Below are 26,802 nucleotides of genomic sequence, written 5' to 3' on the forward strand. Positions count from 1 at the left end.
AAGAAGTATGCGTGCGTGTGTTTATGTGTGTGCGTTTGTATGTATGTGTGCATGTATATATATTTTAATAGGACAGGTAAGACACAAAACAAGTCACATAAAAAATAACACTAGGGCTTCCCTGGTGGCGTAGTGGTTGGGAGTCCGCCTGCCGATGCAGGGGACACGGGTTCGTGCCCCGGTCTGGGAGGATCCCGCATGCCGCGAAGCGTCTGGGCCCGTGAGCCGTGGCCACTGGGCCTGAGCGTCCGGAGCCTGTGCTCCGCAGCGGGAGGGGCCGCGGCAGTGAGAGGCCCGCGTAACACACAAAAAAAAAAAAAAAAAAAATAACACTAAAACACATCTATTTATTGTGCTCTGTATAGTTACTTTTTAAACCTTAGTTTTAATTTTATTTCTCTCAACAGTTTTGTGAGGTGGGTATTATTATCCCATTTTTTTAAATGAGAAAACTTGACTCCAGGGTGCTAAATGAATTTAGCTAGGAAATGTCTTGGTGTTCAGCTTTCTGCATCAATTTTCCAGAACACAGTATATTTTCAACCTGAAAATTCAATTCTCTCTTCATTTCAAGGATTCGTTTGTTTGTTTGTTTTTTAGTAATATTGTACATCTTTTTTTTTTTTTTTTTTTGCGGTACGACGGACTCTCAACCACTGCGCCACCAGGGAAGCCCTGTACATCTTTGAATAAAGTTTCTGTTCCACTTTTCAGATTAACTTCAGTGATACAAACTGCCCTTATGTTGAGTTGTTTTTGTCTTCTCTATTGACTAAATTATCTTGAAGTGCTTTATTCTCTTTGTCTTTTTCCTTTGTACTCACAAGGATCACCTTAGGCCTTTTAGCTATACCTGTAATTTGATTTTCACTTTAGTCTATGCTACTCTTTGCTATCTCCACTTTATTAATTACTTCTATAATGTTGTTTCCTTTGGCCTACTATATTGTTTTCCGCTCTCATTTTATTGTTTTATCATCTTGTTGTTGAGCTCTTGTTTTAATGAATTCGTGTTCTTATTAAAATGTTCTATAAAGTAATTTTGTGCCTTGAATTACATTTTCTTCCAAGGTGGGATCTGTGCCTTTTTGTGTTATGCTCCTTTCCTTCCTTCTCTATCCACCAGCCCCTTCCTGCAACTTTTTTCCTCTAGAGTTTGTGTAATTTTAAGGAATTTGGATTGATTGAGCATTTTTATTCCATTATACATCTTTAGCTAATCAGAATCTATCTTCAGATAATATTATACTAATTCACATGAATTATAGACTTCAAACAGCATTTTCTGAATTCTTCTGTCCTTTGTTATATTGCTGTCATACGTCATACTTTTACATACACTATAAACACAGGCAAGCCATGTGGTGTGGCCAAAAAACAAACACACAAAGAAAATACAGGATATGTTGCTCAGCTTCTATTATTCTGAGAATACCTATCTGTTCATTTCATTAGTAGTATATTTTCCTTCATATTCTCAAACACTGTTATTTAAAAAATTAAAATTTTTAAATGCTTTAAAATTTTTACCTGCTAATTTCAACATCTAGGTCATTTTAGGATTTGGTCTTTATTGATTACCTTTTTAAAAAAATATGGATCATAGTTTCCTGTGGGATTTTTTTTTTTTTTTTTTTGCCTATGTCTAGTAATTTTGGAATTTATCCTGGGTATAGTAAATTTTGCATTGTAGAGACTATGGAGTCTGTTACATTCCTCTGAAGAATTTAAGTTTTTGTTTTAGTAGCCAGTTTACTTCAGTAGAAGACTAATCTTTGTCTTCCCTGAGGGGTCAACACGTGAGATCTTTTTTCTGCTGTTTTAGCCTCAGCTGGGCTTCTTGTTTTCTGCTCTACACATCCATAGTTCCCAGTGTTAGCCAGTGATTTTGGCAGAGCTTATTCACGGGCTTTGGAGATCCTCTGCTATGCCTTTCTTTTTGTGCTTTCCCTCCTTACTTTCTAGCTGCTGTGGTAGTCCTGAATTCTCTTTTTTTGATTCCTAAAACCAGTAAGATCCTGGGTTTATATCTAAACTCTAGCCACTTAGCGTAAGGTTCCAGGTGAAGCCTGCCCTCAGGCAAAAGGCCAAATAACAAGAAACTCCACTTTTCCAAGGGTTGACTCCAGTTTATGTCATTTGCTCTCCAATGCCTTCAGAGAGTTTTTTGTTCATATTTTGGCTAGAGTTTATAATTGTTATCTGCTGGGAGGTTTGCTTCAACATGAGCAAATCCACCATAACTGGAAGCAGAACTTTCTGGCTGCCCATATTAAGTTTCTTCTTGCTTCAGTTTATGCTAGTAAATTTATTTATTTATTTGCTTTGCTAATAAATAAATTTATTTTTACTATTTTTACTAATTTTTATTATTTTTTTCTTTTGCTTATTTTATTAAGTACTGTAAGAAGGGAGTCTCCATTCATTTGCAGCAGCCCATTATCTGTGACTTTTCTATACATGGGACAATATTTGTTTTCTGTGAATTTTGCATATTTCTGTTTTTGCTACTTTTGTTCTGAAGACGCCATCAAGACCTTGCTTGTCAAAAGCACCATCTCTTTGGGCACATGGAGAAATGACATTAGGGGCTGAATTCCTTTTGCTGCACCTGTGAAATACATACTTGCCCCCTTAAGTTTTGGATTTCCTCTCTACTCCATTTCAAATCAGCTAGAATCCTTCAGAGGAAATTTTGGGGAAATCGGAAGGCGGCAGGAATTACTCAGATGCACAGAAAGCTCGTCTAACTGTGACGTGAGCGGAGTCGCTGGACGCGGCTTCATCGAGTTTGTTGGCCAGCCTGCAGTAGCAGCTAGAGCGGTACGGCGGAGGAGGTCCCGCACTGGGGGTGAGCTCCCCCAGGGCGGGCCTCACGCCTCGGCCCCGCCTCCGCCCTCCACTCTGGCGTGCTGTCTACGGAGCACCAGGGGGTTTCCCTAGACGTGCTGTGTGTGTCCTTTAAGCCCCCATTAGAGTAGCAGCGCAGAGTAAGTGCAGGACCAAGGCATCAGAAAGCTGGGGCTGAGACCTGCCTCACCGAGTGATACCTGCGTGGCTCCCTTGTCTCTCAGTGAGGCTCTCGCAGCTTCTATGCTCTGAGAGCCCATGTTTCAAATGCTAGGCCCTCTGAAGCCACGGAATTCCAGACTGCGTTCTAAAGGGCTGGTTTTGTATTGTATCATGTAGCCAGAGGGGGTCCACCGGGGGGAGACTTACTTTTTTTCTTTTCTTTTCCTTCTTTTTTTTGAGGTAGGCAATAGAATTCCAGTTTAACTGCAGCTGAGTAGTTACAAGTGTGCTTAATTTGAGTGGAGCTTATTTGCAGACATTTTAGGAAATAAATCTGGGAAATCATTTGTGATTCTTTGCAGTTGACTTTGAGAAAGAAAATGGCTATATCTTAGATTTGTTTTATTCTCTTTTATTATAAAAGTAATAAGTGCTCGTTGCAAAAAGGCCAGAAAACACAAAATCACACTTCCCTATAATCCTACCACTGTATTCTTTTGGTTATTATCCTCCCAGGTTTTGTTTCTGGTGCATAGATAGATGGATAGATGGATGGATGGATGGATAGATAAGCAAATACACAAAATAAGTGTTAAAATGAAAATTAAATTTTGCTAGTTGTTCTTTCTTTCAAGCATGAAACAATATCAAGGAAAATTTTTTGCATTCATGATTTAGACAGGCCCTTTGTTTTTAATGTCTATGAACCATAATTTATAAAACCAGTCTTCTATTAATGGGCATTTAAATTGTTCCATTTTTCCCCTTCTTATAAACAGGACAGAACAGATCCTTACACATATGCATCTGTCCTATTATTCCATTAGTGTAAAGTTCTAGAAGGGGATTTGAGAATATTCAAGGACCACGTTTCCTGTATACAAGCCAGCACTGATTTCTTTCAATGTCATTTGCCTTAATCCCTGCCTATTTGACAAGTAGGGAAAAATTAACTTGTGTTAATTAGACCTTTTAAACTACCAGTGAGTTTGAGCAGTTTTTCATACATTTCTTGGCTTTTTAAAAAACCTTTTAAAATGTGAATTATCTGTTTAAACCTTAGTCTGTTGTGTGATTGGGGATTTATGTTATCCTTTTGATTCATAAGAGCTACTCATATATTGAGCAAATTAACCTGCATTTCTCACATATATTAACAATAGTTTTTCCCACTCGTTTTTCTTTCATTGTTATTTGTGTATTTTTTTAACAAACAAAAATTAAATATTTATATTGTCAGACCTATCCATTATTTAAATGATTTCTAGCTCTAATGTGTTCTTTGGAAGGGACTTTTCACACAGTGATAATGTATTACATGTATTATGTATATTCATCTTAATTTTCTTCCACTACTTTTATGGTTTTATTAGTCTGTTTAGTATATATTTACTCTATCCAGATTTAGCCTAGATAAGGTAGCAAGTAGATTAATTTTATTTTTTTCTAAAATGTCCGTCCAGTTATTTCAACAGCACTTATTATATAGTTCATGTTTTTGGTTTATTTGAGTCTTAATTTTTACCAGACAGGTGATGATGAAAAGGAAACACTTAATGTTCAAATGTACGTTTGACAAGTCTTCATAAACTGGAGTTCTTTTGTCTTAATAGAGGTCCCATGGGAGGACCAACGAGTCAAAAGTTCCAAAAGAGAGTACCTCCCCAGTCCTGTTTCATCTGAAGATATCTGGAAAAACTGCTCCTTAGATGAAATTGAGAGGACCTTTCGCCAAGAGGTAAGAACGTTCTCCTAGTGCCAGGGTTATATAAAGTGTGAACAGAGAGAGTAGATGGCTGTGGAAGACCATTAGGTCTAGACGTTATTTCTAAACTGCTTTGAACCACCTCTGCGTCCTCAAGCCCTGGGACCTCCTCCAGCTTCTCATAACAACAATGCATGGATGATGGTAACGATGATGAGACATTAAGTACTTCCTTGGTGCTACTCACACACTAAATGTAATAAGAAAAATTTAAGACTTATATAACGACATGAGACAACTTTATTGAGTAAAATAAAGGAAAATCTGAGAAACGAAGAGGGCTTTTCTAGCTCTTGGACTGGAAGATTTAGTATTAACACCTTCTCGCCCTACATCTGGGTGGATATATATATTTTTTTCTTTTGAAAAGTTACAATAGAGGGCTTATCCTATCACATATAAAATATTTTAAAGGTATAATAATTAAGACATTATGACAGTGGTGCAACCGTGAATATTCAAATTGATTTAAAACAGTAGTTGGGTAGTGGGCCAATCTTGATATGTGAATTTAGCATATGATGTGAGGCATTCCAGTAAAGTATGGTGGGGACAAGGGAGGAGAAGTTTCAGTAATTATTACTGGGATAATTCGCCAGCCAGCCACGTGGGGAGAAAGCTTGGAACATTCCACTTTCCACACCAAAATAAATTCGGTGGGCCCCCACTATTTAAATTTCAAAATAAATAATCTAGGTGAAAATTTTTAATCTTGAAATTTAGACTTTTAAGCATGAAGTAAAGCCCCAAAGCCATAAAGAAAAAGACTGATAAATTTGACTATATTAAAATGAAAAAGTATTTGTACAGCAAAACTTTGTACAAACAAATGATAAACTTGGCAAAGCATGTGCCACGTAAATGACAGGTAAATAATAACCGTTCCTAACATATGTAGAACTTTTATAAATTATTAATATAAAATTTCCAGTAGAAAATCATCAATGCGGAAAAAATTAACAGAAGCCAATATTGATAAGGGCGTTAGAGGGGGAGCGTGTGAATATTCTGTTGGTAAATCGGTAAAACTTGTTTTCTCTTGTTGTTGTTAATGAATTATTGTTTTTATGAAAACATGACCATTCCAAAAAATGTAAGCAATTCTGAAAAGTATAAAGAAGAAAGTAATAAATTATTCAAAATCCACCACCCAGAAATAATCAAAGGCAACATTTGGTGAACATAATTCTAGGCCTGTCTTTATTCTATGTATAGAAGGATTGCTGCATCGGCAGGTGGGTGGGTGGATACATAGATAGAAATAATTTTATAGGAAGAGAATCATGCTCCTTTTTACAAATAAATCATATTTCATTTAAATTTCTTTTAATTTACCAGAAGTAAAAAAAAAAAAACATCATCACCACCCTCATAATTAACCCTTTTACGGGGCTGCCTCTGTGCCAGGCAGTGTTGTAAGCGCCCCTCAGGTGTTCAGTCCTCACGGAAACTCCAGGAGTTAAGCACCATTATCATCCCGGGTTCAAGATGAGGAACCTGGAGCACGAGGAGGCTGAATGACCTGCCCCAGGTTACCCCGCCAGAGAGTCCTGAGGCCCAGTCTGAACCCCGGGTGTGTCACGTGATATAATGTCCTCAAGTGAAGCCACAGATATTTCTGAACTTTGGATAAATATTTCTTTACCACAAGAGATACCAGGTCCCAAAAAGAGTTTTGAGACAAAAAAAGAGATTAAGAAAGCCGTGAAGAGTTGGAGAAATGATGGTGTTTTGAAAGATGTCTCAATTACAGTCAGCGCAGGCTGGCTATGAAACTCCTTGTGATTGGCACTTCCTGTGTTTCTTCCCAGCCCCTCCCACCTCACAATTTTTGCTGTTTATATTTTGTTCTCAGTCAGAGTTTATACTATTTACATTTTGTTCTGTTACTGTAATTCCCCCAGTTGTTTTGCCTGCGTTTTATATTTACATGGATTTAATGCACATCGCTCTACTCCAGGGCTACCACAGCTTATCCCTTTCAGAGTTCTTTATTTTGATTTATTCTTTGGTTGGCTGGATTTCATTGTCAAGTAATTCCCTCAAGAAAGGCTCATGGGTGCTTTATTCCTTTTGTTTTTTCATACTATCTCTCCCTTTTTTTTTTATTAGAACAACAACGTAACTGGGTATAATTCTTCCATCATTCTTTCTTTTCCTCAAAATGTTGTTTTTCTACATTGCCTTCTGGCATTGGGTGTTCTTGAGAAGAATCCTGAGGTCGACTGATTTTTTCCCCCTTGTAGATAATTTTTTATTCTACCAGGATGCCTAAACTATTTTTTCTTAATCCTTGAAATTAAAAAGCAGAACGAAGACTGTCTTGGCATGGAGCATTTTGCCAAAGTTTCCTGGAACAGAGTATATTCTTTTGACGTACAGATTTAGTTCTTCACTTCAGGAAAATTTTCCCTGTGTCACATCACTAAAACCTCCTCCCTGCATCCTTCTCTCCCTCCCTTCTGTCTTCCTTCCATCTTTCCTTCCTTCAGTGGTATCCTCAGTTATCTTATATTGGATCATCTTTGTCTATCCTTGATAGTAATCATCTTCTCTCAAAATGACATAATACTTTTTTTTTTTGCAGTACGCGGGCCTCTCACTGTTGTGGCCTCTCCCGTTGCGGAGCACAGGCTCCGGACGTGCAGGCTCAGCGGCCATGGCTCACGGGCCCAGCCGCTCCGCGGCATGTGGGATCTTCCCGGACCGGGGCACGAACCCATGTCCCCTGCATCAGCAGGCGGACTCTCAACCACTGTGCCACCAGGGAAGCCCAAAATGCCATAATACTTTTGTCCTTTTCATCCGCCTTCATTGGGAATCTTTCAAGCCATTCTTTTTTTTTCTTTTTGACCACACCTTACGGCTTACAGGATCTTAATTCCCCGACCAGAGATGGAACCCAGGGCCCTGGCAGTGAGAGTGCTGAGTCCTAACCACGGGACTGCCAGGGAATTCCCAAGCCATTCCTTTACTATTAATTTTAATTTCAGCCTTGTCTTTTATTCTTGCTGTTTCTAATTTGTTATTCGTTCCTGTAATGATGTTGTTTTTGTTTTCTATTTTCTTAGCTTTGAAATATCCTTCTACTCTCTTTCATTGTTTGTTGTTTTTTTCTTTCTTTCATTGTTTTATCATCTTGTCTTCAAGCTTTTCTTTTAATGAATTTATATTCTTATTTAGTTCCTTTTTATAGTATGAAAGCTTTGCTGGTGAGATATATATATATATATATATTTTTTTTTTTTGTATCCTGTTCTCCTACAGATTGGGTTCTTTGTCTTTTGCTTGATGTTTGTTTGTTTCTTTTTCTATAGTGTGTTTGCATAGTTGTAAAACCATTTATTTTCATCCTGCTTGTGCTTAGGTTGAGATCCGCTCATATTATGGAGGTAGCTGTATTTTCATTTTCACTGCTGTACAGTCTCCATTAGCTATATATGCACAGATAATGCACTGCCCAGGGATGGGCATTGGATTGCTCCCTGTTTTGTGCTCATCCAAACGATGCCACCGTAAGTGGTTGGCTCCATATCTCCTGGTGCATGCCTGCTAAGGTGTCTCTGGGAATGACACCCAGCATTCCTTGCTAGGTTGTAGGGAACATGCTCCTCAGCTTTCATTGGCAGTATCCAGTTATTTTTCAGAATACCAATTCACACTCCCGTCGGGAGCATATGAGAATTCCTGTTGTCCAATGTACCTACCAGCTCTTGATATCATTAGAGTTGTACATTTTTACCAGTCTGATGCGGATTAAATGGCATTTCAGCTATAATTTAAATTTTGTTTCTCTTTTTACTGATGTGCCAGATAGCTCCTTACATTTTACAACCTTTCTTTAGAACATTTTTGGTAAAAGTGTATCCATTTTAACAAATATTTATCGAGTGCCTACCGCATGCCGAACTGTGCTTCATTTTAGATAATTATTAGCGAACAAAACAGGGCACAACCTTGGCTCTCATGGAGGCTGCATGACCTTACATCAGGGAGAGAGATGTTAAACAAATACACGTTCGCAACTACCATTTTCCTAGAGTGGTATGACAGAAAAGGACGGGGTATTATAAGAGAGAATAACAAGGGGAGCCTCATTTAGATTGGGGGTCAGGGGAACATTTATAAAACGCAAGTGTTTAAACATGGAAAATGGGTGTACCTTTCGCTTGTCCATCCGTAACATGACGGCTGCCATGTATCACTTCAAAAGTGTGATGCAGGTACACGCTAGTTCTTGTGGGAAAAGTTTCATGACATGTTGTTAAATGAAAAAAGCATTTGTCAAAACTGAAAGTGTCGTGTGGTCCCATTTTTGTAAAATTATATTATATGTGTATGTGATCATGTTGGAGTTTTTGGAACACCATATAAAAACCTGTGGGTAGTGAGACTTCCGGTATCTTTATGTCCTTTTTTATACTTTGCTGAATTGCTTGCATTTTTTTGTTTGTTTCATTATAAACAGTAATGATGAAAATTCCTAAAAAGTTTTACGTGTTGCAAAGACATTACTTCTGGGGACGTCCCTGGCGGCCCAGTGGTAAAGACTTCGCCTTCCAATGCAGAGGGGGTGCAGGCTCGATCAGATCCCTCGATCCCTGGTCAGGGAGCTAAGATCCCACATGCCTCCGTGGCCAAAAAACCAAAACATGAAACAGAAGCAATATTGTAACAAATTCAATAAAGTCTTAAAAAAAAAAAAACAGAAAAACAAAGACATTACTTTTGTTTCATTCCTGCTTTTCTTCTAAGAGCTCTAGATTATGTCAAAACACTCTCCTGAAAAAAACCTGATTGGAGACTAAATGTCATTAAGATATTAAAAGCAGATTTCATTAATCCAATAAATATACTGAGACCAGACTCCATGTCTGGCTTTGGGTTCCCTCCACTAGAGGCTTCCCCCAGGCAGCCCACCTCCCCGAGAGAGAGAGGGGGGCACATTTAGCCACATTTTGGGTTAATTTTATGCAACTTTCTAAGAAGCTTAGGCCCTGTAAGTCTCTAGATTCTTTTCAAGATTTCCCCTTAAATTTCCGATATTCCTGTGCACCTTCAGGAAGTCTTAGTGAATGTGCTTCTTATTCCTTTAGTGGGGAGAGACACTTGTACATATATTTCCATGTTCCAGCAGCTTTTTAAACGTCACCTTTTACACCAAGTTGGTGTTTCTTTTGTTTATCTTCGTATCCCAGTTAGCAGGAAAAAAGTGAATTCGGACAACGTGGAGAGGGTTGGAAATATCGAAGAATATTGTTATTACTCAGTAATAAACAGCAGGAAAACCTTTGGAAATAAAACCAATCTTCATAGCATTTTTATGAGTCATACAAAAATCAGTGGTTAACCTACTTTACTGCATTTTAGAAGTCCCATAAGCAAAGCTGATTCACCCTGGTTCTTTGTAATTCCCCCCTGCCAAAAAAAAGGATAATTAAAGAAATGTCCAATGTGTACGATGTTTATGAAATCCTAACGATTTCCCTTACAATCAAAGCTACTTCTCTTTTTAATAAAATGTCACCAGCTTTTTGTTTGATTGACCTGACTTAATCAGGAGCAGCCTAGCATGGGCTCACAGTAGGGATGGGTTGAAAGTATATTAAGAAAGATGTATCAAACTGGCAGATCCACCAAGTATTTTTAGCTCTGAAATTTGAGTTAGAGCTATTGTATGTGCTGTTTTTCCCTGAGAAACTTGTCTGCCTTGTCAGTTGAGTAGCTGTGACTGGGGATACTGTTTTGTACTGAGCTCATCAATTAAACATTTGAAGTTCAGTACATGCCATAGTAACCTTTTTGATCAGTTTTGGAAAGGAAAATGTGAAGAGGTTTTGGTGAAAATAAAGTGGTTGAGCAGCTCTGTGCCGCTGATTTCTGTGAATGCTGTACTCTAATTTTAATTCACCGCAGCTTTCAAAGTCCTGTGGAAAGGTTGAAAAGGCCCTGAGTGCACGTCCAAACGTGGATACGTATCTTTGAATTACCTAAAGGTTGTCCTCGACACCTTTGTATACCGATTACCAAGAAGAATTTTCATCCAGTTAATGAAAAGGTAAGAGTCCCGTTGTTTCCTTGACATTTTTTTTCCCCAAACGTCAACTGTGAGGATCAGGAACAGCTTTATTTATTTTTTATGAATGTTTTAGACTTTTTTACTATTGAAAATTTCAAACACATGCAGAAGTAAAGAATGTAATGAATTCATTAATCCAGAAGAGCCTAGAGCATTTCGTTATACCAAGAGCCTCATGTAATGAATCCACGAATGCTCCCACTACCTGTCTGCAGCTTCCCACTCACTCATGGTCAATCATTTCATTCCTATCCCTGCCCATTTTTCCTCAACCTCAGATTTTTTTTTTTTCCCCCTCCGGTACGCGGGCCCCTCACTGTTGTGGCCTCTCCCGCTGTGGAGCACAGGCTCCGAACGCACAGGCTCAGTGGCCATGGCTCACGGGCCCAGCCGCTCCGCGGCATGTGGGATCTTCCCGGACCAGGGCACGAACCCGTGTCCCCCGCATCGGCAGGCGGACTCTCAACCACTGCGCCACCAGGGAAGCCCAACCTCAGATATTTTTGAAGCAAATACCAGCCATCATATTTCATTGAAAAGATCTGTCTCTCGATAAGAACTCTTTTTAGAAACATGGTGAAAATACTGTTTCACACCTAATAGAATTATCAATAATATTAATAAATATCCAGTCAGAGTTCAAATTTAACTGATTGTCTCACATTTTCTTTTATAACTTATTTGAGTCAAGATCCAAATCAAATCTGTACATTGCAGTTGATTGATTTGCCACAATTCTTCTTTAATCTGCAGGGTCTCTCTCCATTTGTTAATTTTCCCCCCTTAAGATGCATTTGTAGAAAAAGTCTGGATTGTTTGTTATGTAGAGTTTCTTACAATCTGAATCTGACTGATTGCAACCCACGGTGACATGTAACGTGCTCTCCTGTCTCCCTCCCCGCCAGTCCCTGCCCCTGAATTGATACATGCACAGATCCAGGTTCAATTTAGGGAGCAAGAACACTTCATAGGTGGTAGCAAGCATGTATGGACTGTTTGTCTTTCTTCTTGTGATGTTAGCAGCCCTTGTTGATCACCCCTGTATCCATCAGTTCACTAGGGATTGGAAGGTGGTGACGCTCTGTGTCTACTGTTGCTCCTTTATTATTTGGAGTACTTCTGTAATGCAAACTTCCCCTTTCCAACCATTTGGTAACAATGAGACACAGTTAGTGTAGAAAAGGTAGGATCTCCTTGGTTCTTTCCCTTCACTTACTATTTTTCAAAATAATGAATTGGTTTCCTAGCATCCTCCAGAAGTGAGCAATGAGTGACTTTTCTTAAATGTTATTATGAGCTCATGAATGTTAACATATTTGATGCCTTTCAATTCCTTACAGTTATTATTCTCCTTGATACTCAATTTGTTCTGTCGTGGCCACTGGGAGGCTTTTTGTGTTGGCTCCGGAGTCCTGCTGGTGTGACCCTAGTAGTCTTTGATAACATTTCTTGGTATAACGAAATGCTCTAGGCTCTTCTGGTACACCTCTTGCCTCAGACCTGGAATCAGCCGTTTCTCCAAGGACTCCTGTTTACTTTTAGTTGGAAATGGTATATATAGACCAAACTTTGGGTGAGGAATACTGTCTTTAATTTACCTGGTTTTCTGTCCAGGTAACTCAGAGAACCTTTTCTCAGGGGACATGGGATTGAGGCTGATGGAAAGATTGTCCTGTGAAACTCTGAATAGTTGGAGGACACCTTGGGGTTACCTAGAAAGGAGGGACATTAGAGAACGAGAAGGAAAAAATAGGACTGAGCTAGACCAGCTGGACCCATTTCCCATAGCACTTCCTTCCCTTCTCAGCACCCTGTGTGTCCAGAGAGAGTCGCCTGTGTGTTACCACCATGGCTTCTAGAGCAAAGGGCATAAATATTTCCATGGCTCAGAAAACAGCTCTATTTTCCTGCCTGTACATAGTGAAATCTTTTAGGAATTACTTGCTTGGATAGCTAAGAGTTGTATAGCCATTTCTTTTTGTTTCATTTTCAAAATGACACAAGTAGTAATGTAGTAGCAGTAATAGAAATCAAAAACAAAAAGTCACCATCCACCTTACATAACCAATTGACTGTTTTCATTTTTCCACATTCTCTTCCACTTTGTATCCACATATATAATTTTTACATATTTGTAATCAAAATGCACCTACAGTTTTATATCACGCTTTTTAAGTAGGAATATGCATATTATACCATTCTTCATATTGGCTTCATAGTCTTCAAAATTATAACTTTATGGCTGCCTACTGATGCTGGCCATTGTGGGAGGTGCTAAGAATGCAGAAATAAGTAACAAAGAGTTCCTGGCCAGAGTGGCTGCCAGGGGATAATGGCTGTGAAGACTGATGGGCACATAGAGTGAGTGCATTAGGAGGCTGAGGGTGGCCAGAGATGTGGTGGTATTCACGTGTTCTAGCCAGGGATCCAGGGATTTCTGAGTCATGACCTTTGTCACGTCACCCACCCAGAATTCCCAGTGGAACAGGGCACAAGAGGCAACAGCAGGGTGAACTCCCAAGTGCTAATATAAGGAATTATAAATCTGGTATGCCTCCTGGCGCACATATCTGGAAGTGAAGCTTTGTCATATCTTCCTGGCCAACTGTCCCCTTTGTAATTATATCACTACCCTTTTATCCCTCTGGCTTTTATAGTCTATCTTATCTGCTATTAAAATACCCATAACACTTTTCTTTTGATTAGTATTTGTCAGGTATCTCTTTTCCCAACCTCTCGTTTTCACTCTTTTATTGTCATGGTTTCAGTGTATTTCTTGTAAAATAGCATATATCTGTATTCTTAAAATTCCAAAATGAACATCTTTACCTTTGTAATGGTCCAGTTTAGTCTGTTTCCGTTTGTTGTAATAGATGTATTTGGATTTTCCCCACCACTTTACTTTGTACTCTCTCTGATTTACTTGGTTCTTTCTTTTTTCTCCATCATGTTTGGCTCGGCTGAGTTTTTCTTATCACTCTTTTTTTTCCTCCACTGCCTTGAGACTTAAATATTTTATTTCTGTTCTTATATTGATCATCCTTAAAATTTTAACATGTGTTCTAAACTTGTAAAGCCTAAAGCCAATCAGTGTTCCCATTGTCCTGGGTCAAACAAGCACTTTCAGCCCACACGTTACCATTGGCTAGTGCCGTTTTTTTTTTTTTTCCGTGTTGGGTCTTCGTCTCTAGTTGCAGCACACGGGCTCAGTAGTTGTGGCGCATGGGCTTAGTTGCTCTGCGGCATGTGGGACCTTCCCAGACGAGGGATCGAACCCATGTCCCCTGCATTGGCAGGCGGATTCTTAACCACTGCACCACCAGGGAAGTCCCTCTCCCATTGCTTTTATTTATTTATTTTAAAAAATTTATTTATTTGTTTAAATTTTTGGCTGCCTTGGGTCTTTGTTGCTGTGTGTGGGCTTTTCTCTAGTTGCGGTGAGCGGGGGCTACTCTTCATTGCAGTGCACAGGCTTCTCATTGGGTGGCTTCTCTTGTTGCACAGCATGGACTCTAGGCGCATGGACTTCAGTAGTTGTGGCACTCGGGCTCAGTAGTTGTGGCTCGCGGGCTCTAGCGCACAGGCTCAGTAGTTGTGGTGCATGGGCTTAGTTGTTCCGCGGCATGTGGGATCTTCCCGGACCAGGGCTCGAACCCGTGTCCCCTGCACTGGCAGGCGGATTCGTAACCACTGTGCCACCAGGAAAGCCTTCATTGCTTTTAATGTCCACTTTGTCATATTAAATTCTACCCCTAATTTGGTTTAATGTGTGTTTCCATTTTCTATCTCATCATTCTAGATTTCTCTTGTTCGTGGACATTTCTGTACAAGGTTCTGTCTACAATTGCCCATCCAACTGCCCTTATATTTTCCGTTATATCTTTAGAAAGAACACTGGCTTCCCTGCACTGTCACAGTTATTTGTATCTCACCTATTTCTTGAATTTACATAGTGATTGTAAAGGACTTATCACTAATTATGTCACCTCCTAAGAAGAGAGAATCTGCTGGACTCTACCATGAAAGCAATGGCCTAGGAAAAATGAATTAGAGGTGGGACTAGTTTCCTGCAGCGAGTGGCACTGGGGTGGCCCCGGGGTGGTGCTGATCTCCTCTTTCCTTTGCTCTCCTCTAAAGCCCCCCAAGAAGGTGGCACAGTTGGGACACGTGGTATTGCTACAAGCGTAACTCCCCTCGACCTCTGCACTCAGAGCATCACAAGAAGCCATAATTCACCTTCTAAATTTAGGTTTAGTATTTTTGTTAGCTTACCAAGATGTGCCCATGATTGTTTTGGGCAAATTCTCTATGATCTTTGTATTTAAACAATGATTTAAGAGTTCACTAAGAAACCTGTACATGAATGTTGATAGCTCAATTCATAATCACCCCAAGCTGGAACCAACCCAATGTACTTCAGCAGGTGACTGGATAAGCAAGCTGGTACGTCCATACGATGGGATATTTCTCAGCAATAGGAAGGAAAGAACTATTGATACCTACAACATGGATGAATCTCAGAGACATTCTGCTGAGTGAAAGAACCCGGTCTCAGAGGTTCCTACTGTAGGATTCTATTTGTATGAGAGTTGGCAAAAGGCAAAACAATGGGGACGGAGCAGAGATCAGTGGTTTCTGGGACTAAGGGTGGGGCAGGGCCTGAGTCCTGAGGGGCAGTAGGAGGGAGGCTGTGGGTGATGAAGCTGTCCTGGATTTTGCGTGTGGTGATGGTTACATGTGTTAAACTCTACACATGTGTTAAAACTCATAAAAGTGCGCACACACAAAAAAGCCCCTTTTACTGCGTTTTAATTTGAGAAATAAAATGTGAAAACTCATCCTTTCTTTAAGGCAAACAATACAGAAAAGAATAAAGGAGGAAGTAAAATAAAATCTAAACTCTCATGCCCAATAAAATGATTTGAGAAATTATTCTTCTAACAAATTTAAGAATGGAAAGAAAAAAAATGGGCGTCATTTTGAGTTTATTTTTTAAATACTCAAGATCTAGGACCTAAGTTAAAAACCCTAACAGCTTGGTAATGAGGCATAAAATCTTGATCCAAATAATATTTTAGGGACGTTAAAAGCTATTTTCCATATATATATATATATATATATATATATATATATGTATTTTAATGTAATGGTAGGCTTTAATTAAACAGATAACTTGACCTTTATTACTAAGATGCTGTGTTTTTCATATAAAATAGATCTATTAGAAACAAAGCCAGTGTTTAAATATGAAGAATGAGGTTTTGGGAGAGTTGAGAGGATGAAATAAATGCTGTGACTTGCATGTTCACCGGAGACTGGGCTTCATCCATCCATCATGTGAGCAGGTCCCCACTCAGAAGCATCTCCTGGTGAGAATTTTCCCATCCACGCTGGGGACATTAGTAGCCTGGCAGAAGCTATGCAAACCAAAAATAAGCCATTTAGCCCAAATTATATGAAGTGTAGAAGCAATACCCCAGGGTATATTTTCATTTATTGCCCAAACCTTTTTAAGTCGTGTGTCTAGGATTTCTTCTATTTATATGACATTCTAGAAAAGGCAAAACAATGGGAATGAAGGAGAGATCACTGATTGCCAGGACTGGGCTGGGGGAGGGTGTGACTCAAGGCGGGCGGCACTAAGAGATTTTGGGGTGAGGGAGCTGGTCCCTATTCAGCTGTGGTCTTCTGTGTCTGGACATGCATTGGGCAGGGTCCAGGCAGAAAGCAGATGGCATCTGAGTTTATTGAAGGATCTTTTACCCTGGTGAGCGCAGGACCAAGTGAAATCAGTAGATGGAGAAGCATTTATCTCTCCTAGGCCTGAAGGGGCAAGAGAGGGAGAAGTTAGTGAGAGGAGCCAGAGGGTGACCTAAGGAGAGAGCCACCCAAGAGCAGATAAGGCCTTCGGCAGGAGAGTGTGGCCACAGCCATGCTGCAGCCCAGCGGGGAGGGGCTGGGGGGATAACTAGCCCACCTTCTCTCTCCTCTCACCTTCCAATCTCCTGCTGGCACCTCCCACTGGCCAACCCATCTGAAAGCCAGGGGCACGAGAGGCCAGTTGAAGCAACCCACCAGGGTACTGTGCAGAGTAGAGGAGGGTGGAGAATGGACCTGGATGGACAAACGAAAAATATCAGGTACCGTTTACCATTCTGAGCCTTAGAAACCTTGGAGGGATGAAAACCCTTGTCCTTTGTAGGAATGAAAACCGTGTATCCCCCAAACAGGAGCTACTTAAAGTCATGTCTCCCACATGAAATCTAAAATGTTAGCTGTAATCAGCGCTTTTTAAAAAATAAGGCAGGGGGTGGGGTGGGAATAGGAAAACAAAAACAACACACAAAAGAGCTGCTAAAATTTGCATTATTGTAACTGGTCATGAGATCTAAATCGATAATTATAGCCTCCTTCATCCATCATCCATTCTTAATTTCTCTGCCAGCATCTTTGCTGGACAGCATCACTCACCTGGTAGGGTACCCAGCCGTCTTCACAGGGTCTCAGCCCTTGGTTGTCGTCTCTTGGTGGGGCTGCCACAGCTGCCTTAGGGTATGTAATGCATCCCGCAGAACAGCGCCCTTACCCCACAGGGAATTTAGGGTATTTTTCTCTCAGCTGGCTCTGTAGCTGAGTCATCAACAAGGTGCCCAGCCATTCTTTCACGTCTGTTCTGGTGATGGGGTATGTGTAAGACAGGTGAGTTCTGTATGTCTAAGACTATTGCCACACCTTCACCACCATCAAATGAGTCCCTTGGTAAGTGCTGTGCTGCATGGGACATGATGGTGATGGGTAAAGCATTTTGGAGGTCCGCAAACGCTGGTAACGATGGAAGCATTTCAGGCAGGGAATGGACATTTGTATCTGGAATGTGTATCTTGTGAAGACAAATCACTGCCCCCTCCATGACGAAGGAGGTCCAGGGTAATCCCTACCAGATGGTGGAAAGCTCCCCTGGAGGAAGGGGCCTGGGGGGCTCGGCAGCAGCCAGCTCAGCTTTAGTGATGACGAGTCTGTATTTTCACACCAATGCACAGCCTCATCTGGAAGACCATGGACAGCACCAGGTTCCCTGGGGAGAGTGACTGACTGGCATCCCCCGGGCAGGTCGGCTTTCCTCCTGATGACCCAACCGGGATGCCTTCCAGTGGGCACTTACCTGGGACATCAATACCTTTATAAGCTGTGCTGATTTTCTCGAGTCCATCAGATACCTCTTTTCTAGGTGTCACTGTCACCAGTATTCCAGTCTCACTCATTTTGAGTCCCTGAGCAGTCAGCTAGCCCATCAGTCACTGCCCATGAATCAATACATAAATTCATCCTTCCAGAGTAGGCAGTTAGGTGTATGTGGAGTTATGCCTACCATCTTCCAGGGCCGCCCCTGAGTGGGGCTGAGTGCTGTAGCGCTCCACTCGAGGCTGCTGGCAGCACGTTGCCCGCTCCTGTCTACTAACCACGCCCATGCCTTTCCTCTTTTAACCCGTGGACCTGCCCGTGAAGCCGCGGGTGTGGGTTGAGGGGTCAATGAGCAGCGTGAGAAGGCTCCATGGGGGTCTGGCACCTGTTCACGCAGACTCCGCCTCCACCTTCCAGACGTGCTCGGGCCTGGCCTCACCTATGCCTCTCCCACTTAACGTGGGCTGCTGCTACACACATCTCATGGTATGACTCAGCAGATCCAATAACACCTGCTCTTCTGGGCAGGGCGAGTCTCACGATCACTTTGTCACGTGACCAGGCCTTCACCGTGAATACCAGAGCTCAGCAGCAGAGGCCAAGGGCAGAAGAGGACAGAGCCTTATGGCAAAGCTCTAGGAATGTGTGCAGTGGTTCTCCTACCTGGGCTTGCTCTAGGGTCCACACAGCATCTGTCTGCCGTAGACACTCTCATTAACATTTACTGTTGTGGGTCCAACTGAGACAGCAGTTTACCCTGTCGCCTGGGCCTTCTGCAACTGCTTTTTCCTGCTCTATGTGCCACTCAAAACTGGCAACCTTGTGGGTTACCCGAAAATGGATCAGAATAGCAGGACAAAGTTGTCTTCAGCATCCAGACGTCTTTCAAGCATGCGCCTCTTTCTTTGTGATGGGTGCTACAGGTACAACAACTTGTTTTTCACTTTAGAGGGACGAGTCCAACATGCCTCAGGCCTCTGGATCCCTAGACCCTTCACCGGAATGGCAGACTCCTAAACTTGCATGGGGTTTATCTCCTCCCGCTCTGAGGGCCTCTGGGATACTTGTTACTTCCCTCTTACTAGGTCCTGTTAATAAAGTCATGGGCCAGTGTGATGGTTAACTGCAGGACCCTCTGGGCAAGGTTTGATAGAGTTCCTTCATATTATATTATGGCAGAAAGCAGGTGAGTTGACACAACCTTGAAATAATATTGTCAAGGTATACTGATCTCCCTGCCAGGTAAAGGGAAACTTTACTGATGGTAATTTAAAAGTTAGCATTTTCTATATCTATAGCTGCATACCAGATGCCAGGGGGTATGTTGATTTGCATGTGTGATTGGCGTCATCACCTGATTAAATTTGCAGTAATCCAGTCAGCTTCTTGCTTTATTTATTTTTTAAAGTATTTTACTTTTTTTTTTTTTTTTTTGGCTGCCCCAAACAGCATGCAGGGTCTTAGTTCCCCAACCAGGGATCGAACCCGTGCACCCTGCAGTGGAAGCGCAGAGTCTTAACCACTGGACTGCCAGGGAAGTCCCAGTCTAATCAGTTTCTAATACCCAAGTAGCTTTTGCATCGGTGGACAGGTGATTTAAATGGGAATATGGTAGAAATCAGTCCTTCTCCCACCCCTCATCTTTCTATTCTTTGATGGTGGTGCCAATCTGTACATTTACCCCAGGGAAGTGGTATTACTTTTTGTTGACTCTCTTATAAAGGGTTGGGTCTTCTACATGGCCCTTTCTACCATCATAGCCCTTATTTCACAGAACAGAGAATCAGCGTGAGGATTCTGCAGTGGCTAAGGTTATTTATTCCCATTATATATTCTGAGCCTGGAGAAGTAGCCATGGGATGAGCTTGTAATCCTACTGGACCCATTGTGAATGGACTTGGGCTCCATCTATCACCTCCATAAGCCTCCACTCTGGACGAACACACCATGCTGGCATTTTGCTTCTCCAGAAATTATCATTAGTAAGGAGGGATGATCTAATAACCCTGAAAGGCTAAGGTATTTTCCTTCCCTTAATGCATAGTCACCTTGGTAAATGGCTGAAGGACCTTCTGGGCAAAGTTTGAATGAATATTCCTTGGGCCCTTTGGGCAAGGTTTGAAGGAAAATTCTCAGTATATGCCCATGGCTAGGTTGCAGAGTCCCTCTCAGTTAAAGGTCTCTGGGTGTGTGAATTGGTTTAGGTCTGTGACCCGGGCAAGAGGCCACGAATTCCCAGTGTAATGACTCAAGTCAGGCTTCTGTCCATCAGCCTAGAATTTTCTGTATATTCTGTATATATCAGGCAGGGCCTTAGTCTTTCCTAAAGACCCTGTGGTCAGTTAGCTAGTGCCAGAAATCCCAGTGGTTTGAAACACCCTGATTTCACTCTGGCTTATTATGGTAATTACTCCCATGCTGTAGCTATAAGAGAAAGTTTCCCAACAGGAACTTGGGCCTTTGATGACAAATTTATATGTTGCTTCTCCCTTCCCCATAGATGGGGTCACAAGCTGCTGTAAGTCTCTAGCTGGATTCATGGGATGGGAAACATGGATTGGGAATGATGTTGGACTCCCAACATCAGAATCCAGAGGGATAGCTGCCTGAGGCAATAAAAGGAGCCCCTGGGGATTTTTAAGAATTAAAGAAATCAGCACTATCCATCTTCGTAACTTGGGTTAATAACGGTTACTCGTGTGATTTCTAGCAAAATTATGTGCTGATGCTATTTTTTGAAAATTGTGTTTATTCATGTTGATTATAAAAACTGTACCGGCTCAAACTAGAAAATAGGGGAAACCATTGAAAAAGTTACCTGTAATTGTAATAGCCAGAGATGGCCACTATTCATATTTTGGTATATTTCCTTCTAGAATTTTAATGTGTGTACATGTACACATACTCCATACATGCTTAACATAGTCGAGACCATATGAGGTATAAAATATGTTCTGTTTTCTCACAGAATATTATAACAGGAGCATTTTTTATATTATTAAAAAAACCTTTGAAATTAACTTTTTTTTTTGCGGTATGCGGGCCTCTCACTGTTGTGTCCTCTCCCTTTGCGGAGCACAGGCTCCGGACGTGCAGGCTCAGCGGCCATGGCTCACGGGCCCAGCCGCTGCGCGGCACGTGGGATCTTCCTGGACTGGGGCACGAACCAGTGTCCCCCGCATCGGCAGGCGGACTCTCAACCACTGCGCCACCAGGGAAGCCCCAAAAGTAACTTTTTTATTTTAGAACAGTTTTACATTTACAAAATTATTGCAAAGATAGTACAGAGAGTTTCAGTATATCCCACACCCAGTTTTCCTTATTAACATCTTACATTGGTATGGTACATTTTTTTACAATTAATGAACTAACATTGATACATTATTTTAACTGAAATCCATACTTGATTCATATTTCCTCAATTTCCCCCTAATGTTCTTTGTTCTGTTCCGTGTTACTGTCTAGGATACCCCATTACATTCAGTAGTCACATGTCCTTAGCCTCCTCTTGGTCCTCACAGTTTCTTAGGTTTTCCTTGTTGTTTTGATGACCTTGCCAGTTTTGAGGATTACTGGTCAGATATTTTATAGAATGTCCCTCAGTTGGGATTTGACTGATTAGGGTAATGGGAAGAAGACCATGGAGGTCAAATACCATTCTCATTACATCATGTCAAGGGTACATAGTATCAGTATGACTTGTCACCATTGATGTTGACCTTGATCACATGGCTTAAGTTAGTATCCTCTTTATATTTGGGTTGGCCAAAAAGTTCGTTCAGGTTTTTTTCTGTAAGATGGTATGGAAAAACCCGAACGAACATTTTGGCCACCCCAATATTACCCTATCTGTGTCTTTAAGTTAAATGTATCTCTTTTATGACAGCATAAATTTGCATCTTGCTTTTTAAAAATCTATTCTGATAATGTCTATCTTTTAATTAAAGCATTTAGTCCATTATTATTTTAAATAGTTATTAATATGTTTGGATTTAGATTTCCCACTTTTTTCTCCTTTTGCTTTTTGTTTATTTTTTCTGGCCTTCTTTTTAGGTTATTTGAAACCGTTTTTAGAATTTAATTTTAATTTTATTAAAGTCTTTGTAGATATACTTCTTTGCATAATTTTTTTTTTTTTTTTTTTTTTTTTTTTTGCGGTACGCGGGCCTCTCACTGTTGTGGCCTCTCCCGTTGCGGAACACAGGCTCCGGACGCGCAGGCTCAGCGGCCATGGCTCACGGGCCCAGCCTCTCCGCGGCATGTGGGATCTTCCCGGACCGGGGCACGAACCCGTGTCCCCTGCATCAGCAGGCGGACTCCCAACCACTGCGCCACCAGGGAAGCCCTCTTTGCATAATTTTTAATGGTTGTTCTGTGGACTATAATATACATTTTAAGTGTTCCCAGTCTACATACAGTTAATACTGTGCCACTTCACATAAAATATAGAACCCATGTAACACGTAGGTCTATATCCTGCCCCCCGTGTCCTTTGTACTATGGATAATATATGTATTATATCTGCCTATGTTATAAACCCCACAAAATAATGTGGGTTTTTCTTTTTCTTTCTTTCTTTCTTTTTTTTTGCTTTAAATAGCCATAAACAAATAAGAGCAAAAAAATAGCCTTTAAAAATTTTTCAGATATTTACTATTTCTAACCCTCTTTTAATTCCTTTCTGAGGAGCCATGATCCCCATCTGCTGTCATTTTCCTTCAGCCTGAAGAACTTCCTTTTGTTGAGGTATAGGTGTACTAAAGATGGATTCCCTTAGTTTTATTTAGGAATATGTTTATTTCTCCTTCGTTTTTGACTGATATTTTCTTAGATGGAAAACTCTTGGGTAACTGTTCTTTCTTTCAGCACTTTATTATGATGTTCCACTCCTTTGGGCTTCCAGTGTTTTGGATGAAAAGTCATTTATTAAATCTCTGTCCTCCTGTATGTAGTAAGTAATTTTTCTCTTGTTGCATTCAAGATTTACCCTTTGAATTTGTCTTTCAGCTTTGTTAACTGTGACGTGCTTTGGCCTGGCCTTTTCCGTGGATATACTGCTTGGTGTTTGCTGAACATCTTAAATCTGTAAATGTATATCAATTAAATTTGGGGGAAATTGTCATTTTTATGTCTTCAAGTATTAGTGTTTTTTCTGCCCTATTCCTTCTCTTCTCTCCTTCTGTGACTGCAATTACATGTATGTAAGACTGTCTTATATTATGTCTTTGAGACTCTATTCATTTTATAAATATATGTGTATTCTGTGTTGTATTGGGTGGTTTTGGTTGATTTGTATTTAAGTTCACTCATTCTCCCCTTTATCCTCTCCATTCTTTTCTTAATTCTGTCAAGTCATTAAAAAATTTTTATATAGTATTTTTATCATTCTAAAATTTCCATTTAGTTCTTTTTATTATGTCCATTTCTCTATTGAGATTTCCTTTTTTTTTTTTTTTTTTTGTTTAGGCAGGTGGACTCTCAACCACTGTGCCACCAGGGAAGCCCAGAGATTTCCTATCTTTTGAGTCATTTCAGGCATGTTTTCATTTGTTTCATTGATGTTAAAACCCTTGTCTGATGATACCAACATTTGGGTTATTTGGGATTCCTCTCAGTTGACTTTATTTTCTCCTTACTAATGTTCCGTTTTCCTGGTTTTTTGTATTCCTGTACTTCTAGATTCTGTCCTGGAAATTTTGAATGTTAAATCGTGGAGACTGCAAATTGTTATAATTACTGTTTCAATGAATGTTGTTTCTTTTGTTTTAGTGCGTACTTATCTTGTTTGAACTCAAGCTGCATATTCTGTTTCTTGGGTGGCAGTTCTGATCTTAATTCAGATCTTTTGTGTTTAGCTAAGCTATTTTGAGTAGGTTCTGATCATGTGAGATTCAGGAACCAGCCAGAAATGTGGTGGGACAGAATTTGGGGACCCCTCTCTGGCTCTTTCTCTTCCAGGATTTCCTCTTTCTCTCTAGGTTTATGATTTACCTGGGTTTGGTCTTCTAGTTTTCCAGGCTGTAAAGGCCACTTTTTTTTTTTTTGTACTGGTGCCTGTGCCACCCCTCATGCTGCAGTGCCTGTCCCTGGGCTAGATGCGCTGAAAATACTCCTCACAACTCAGCTCCTCTCAGTATAGATTTCCCACCAGAGTTTGCCCACTTCTGTTCACTCTATAGTGCTTTTAGGTAGCTACTGTTTTTTTTTGGGGGGGGGTACGCTGGCCTCTCACTGTTGTGGCCTCTCCCGTTGCGGAGCACAGGCTCCGGACACGCAGGCACAGCAGCCATGGCTCACGGGCACAGCGGCTTCGCGACATGTGGGATCTTCCCGGACCGGGGCGCGAACCCGTGTCCCCTGCATCAGCAGGCAGACTCCCAACCACTGCACCACCAGGGAAGCCCTAGGTGGCTTCTTTTGATATTATGCCCAGAGTTTGTTATTATCTGTAAGAGGATTGGTCCAATAGGCTCTTATTCCACCATTACTGAAAGAAGTTAATATTTTCATATTAATTTGTATAAGTACTTTGTGTTTCAAGAATACTAATAATTTGTCATGCATAATTATGATAGGTAACTTTATAAGTCTGTTGTTTGGCTCTTAAACTTTGTTTTAATATTTCTGGTATACAGAAATTTTTTATTTTGATGTAATTAAGTAAGTTTGTGATTTCTTAAATTTTGCTTAAAATTCCATTCTCATTCAAATACCAGATGAATATATGCCTAGATTTTTTTTTTCATTTTTCAGTGGTCCTAGCTTTTACATTTAACTTTTTGATCTCTTTTGAGTTTATTTTAGTATATAGTATGTAGTGAAGATCTAATTTGATATTTTTACCAAAGAGCAAGGTAATTTCCTAAACATAATGTATGCAGCTGATTCTCATTTTAATAGTAGCCACAGTGTTTCCAATATAGAAAATTAATTTTTAACTTGCTGAAACTTAAGGTGAAAACATACAGCATCAACAAACTATATCAACATAGTGGGCAAAGTTTGGGGAGGCAAGATTGAGTATGAAAGATGAAACTTTGTTTTGTATGCGAACAGCAGTGAATTAAACCACCGTCACAATCTACTTATTATATGTTGCCATGTGCGTGTAATGAAATCAATTAGTCAGTCAATTCTCTCTCTTCCTCATGACCACATACATGGTGCTAATAGCAGAAGTAGAAGTAATAACCAATCAAGCATTAGCTGCTGTAGCCATAATCGTAAAGCGCTGTACAAGTGTTGACTGCGTACGATATTAATACTTGCGTAGGGATAAATACTATAAAGGATAGAGACCTAGTGCAGTGGGGCAAATAGCACCTGGTTCGGGAAATCAGGGAAGGCTTCCTGGAGAAAGTAATGATTAAGTTGAGACTTGAAAGAGGAGTGGAATTAACCACCTAAAGTGGGGGAGGTAGGTAGTGGGGAGAATGGCAACTGGCAAAGGCAGCAACAAGCATACAGGCCTGAGGCGAGGAAGAGCACAGGCCTTTTGAAGAACCAAAGGACCAGCATGGCCGTAGCCAAGAGAGCAAGGGGCAGCGCGATATGGGATGAGGCTGGAGATGTGAGCAGGGTCAAACTGTGCAAGCTGTACGTTACCGAAGGATTTTAATTCTCATCCTAAGAGCCGTGGGGAGGCGTGGAAAGATTTTAAGCAAGAGAGTAATCTGATCACATATGCATTTCAAAAAGTGCAGGCTGGTTAAAGTATGAAAATATTAATATATTGGTGGAAGGCAAGAGTAAGTACAAGGAAACCAGTTAGGAGACTATAGCAGTAATTCAAGTGAGGAAAGATGGTGGCTTGGCACCATACATGGATGGATGAATGGATGGACGGACGGATGCGTGCAAATGTAACCTCAGTTGAGTTGGCAAGACTCATGGACTGTAATCTTAAGGCAACTTAATTTTCTTGCCCACTGTCCCTTTAAATTTTCTCAGCTGGATTAGTTCTTCTTCCCTTGGATGAAAGCATGAGCAGACTTTGAGTTTTTTGGTTTGTTTCCGATCACACAAAGAGCCTCAGCTTAGTAATTGCAATAGCCCGTTTCACATTATGGTCAAAGCTGTAGACTTGATTTAAATGTGAATTGTGTTCCCTACCCAGTTAGGGTCTGTTGCAGGCAAGAATAAAGGGGACACAGATGGCTTCTTCTCCCCATCTCCGCTTTGCACTTCTCTTCCTTCCTCATGTTGCAAACGCGGGTTCTGACTCCTCCACACCTGGAATGCCCAGAGGAAGGAGAGAAAGAGCAGGGAGAGGAAGGTTCCTATTGGACTGGCTCTGCTGTGAGCTGGAAACTGCACTTTCTGGCCCTAACAGGTGTCTGTCTGAAGGTGTTTCCTTTCATGAGAGTCTTTATTGTGTCTCTGGGCTTCACGCTCGCTGTCACATCCACAGATTTTTGAAGGCGAATGCACCTCCATCTCAGCTGATCGCTTATTCCCTCCTCAGCCCCTGGGAACCTGGAAACAGGGAGGGAAAACCTTCTTTATTAAGGTCTGTTCATTCTTCCAGGTGGCCTTCTCGGGCAGGACCTAGATGACCCTGTGTGTCTGTGTGTGCTTACGCTCACGCTCACTCTCTCGCTTGTGGCCCACATCAGATTCACACGAGACCCTCTGCATGATTTCCCCGATGACTGAGAGTCAGCCAGCAGTCTTGCCAACACCTCCCCACCTGCCCCCGCCCCTATTTTCGGTCAATGGCTCAGCAGTTCGGCTCTCATCTGCAAGGTTTCTGTTCTATGAGGGA

At 41.0% G+C, this 26,802-nt stretch overlaps 1 protein-coding gene across 1 annotated transcript in view; it reads left to right on the plus strand.

The window, feature by feature from the left end:
* The window catches only part of EFCAB6 (EF-hand calcium binding domain 6), a 217,026-nt gene that overhangs the window by 48,303 nt on the left and 141,921 nt on the right, over positions 1 to 26,802 (plus strand). The window contains 3 exon segments of the mRNA XM_024737554.1: positions 4,626 to 4,750; positions 10,694 to 10,733; positions 10,736 to 10,835. Of these exon segments, the coding sequence (XP_024593322.1) occupies positions 4,626 to 4,750; positions 10,694 to 10,733; positions 10,736 to 10,835 (265 nt within the window).

This window comes from Neophocaena asiaeorientalis, unplaced genomic scaffold (assembly GCF_003031525.2).
Source record: "Neophocaena asiaeorientalis asiaeorientalis breed wild unplaced genomic scaffold, Neophocaena_asiaeorientalis_V1.1 scaffold242, whole genome shotgun sequence".
Classification (NCBI taxonomy): Eukaryota; Metazoa; Chordata; class Mammalia; order Artiodactyla; family Phocoenidae; genus Neophocaena; species Neophocaena asiaeorientalis.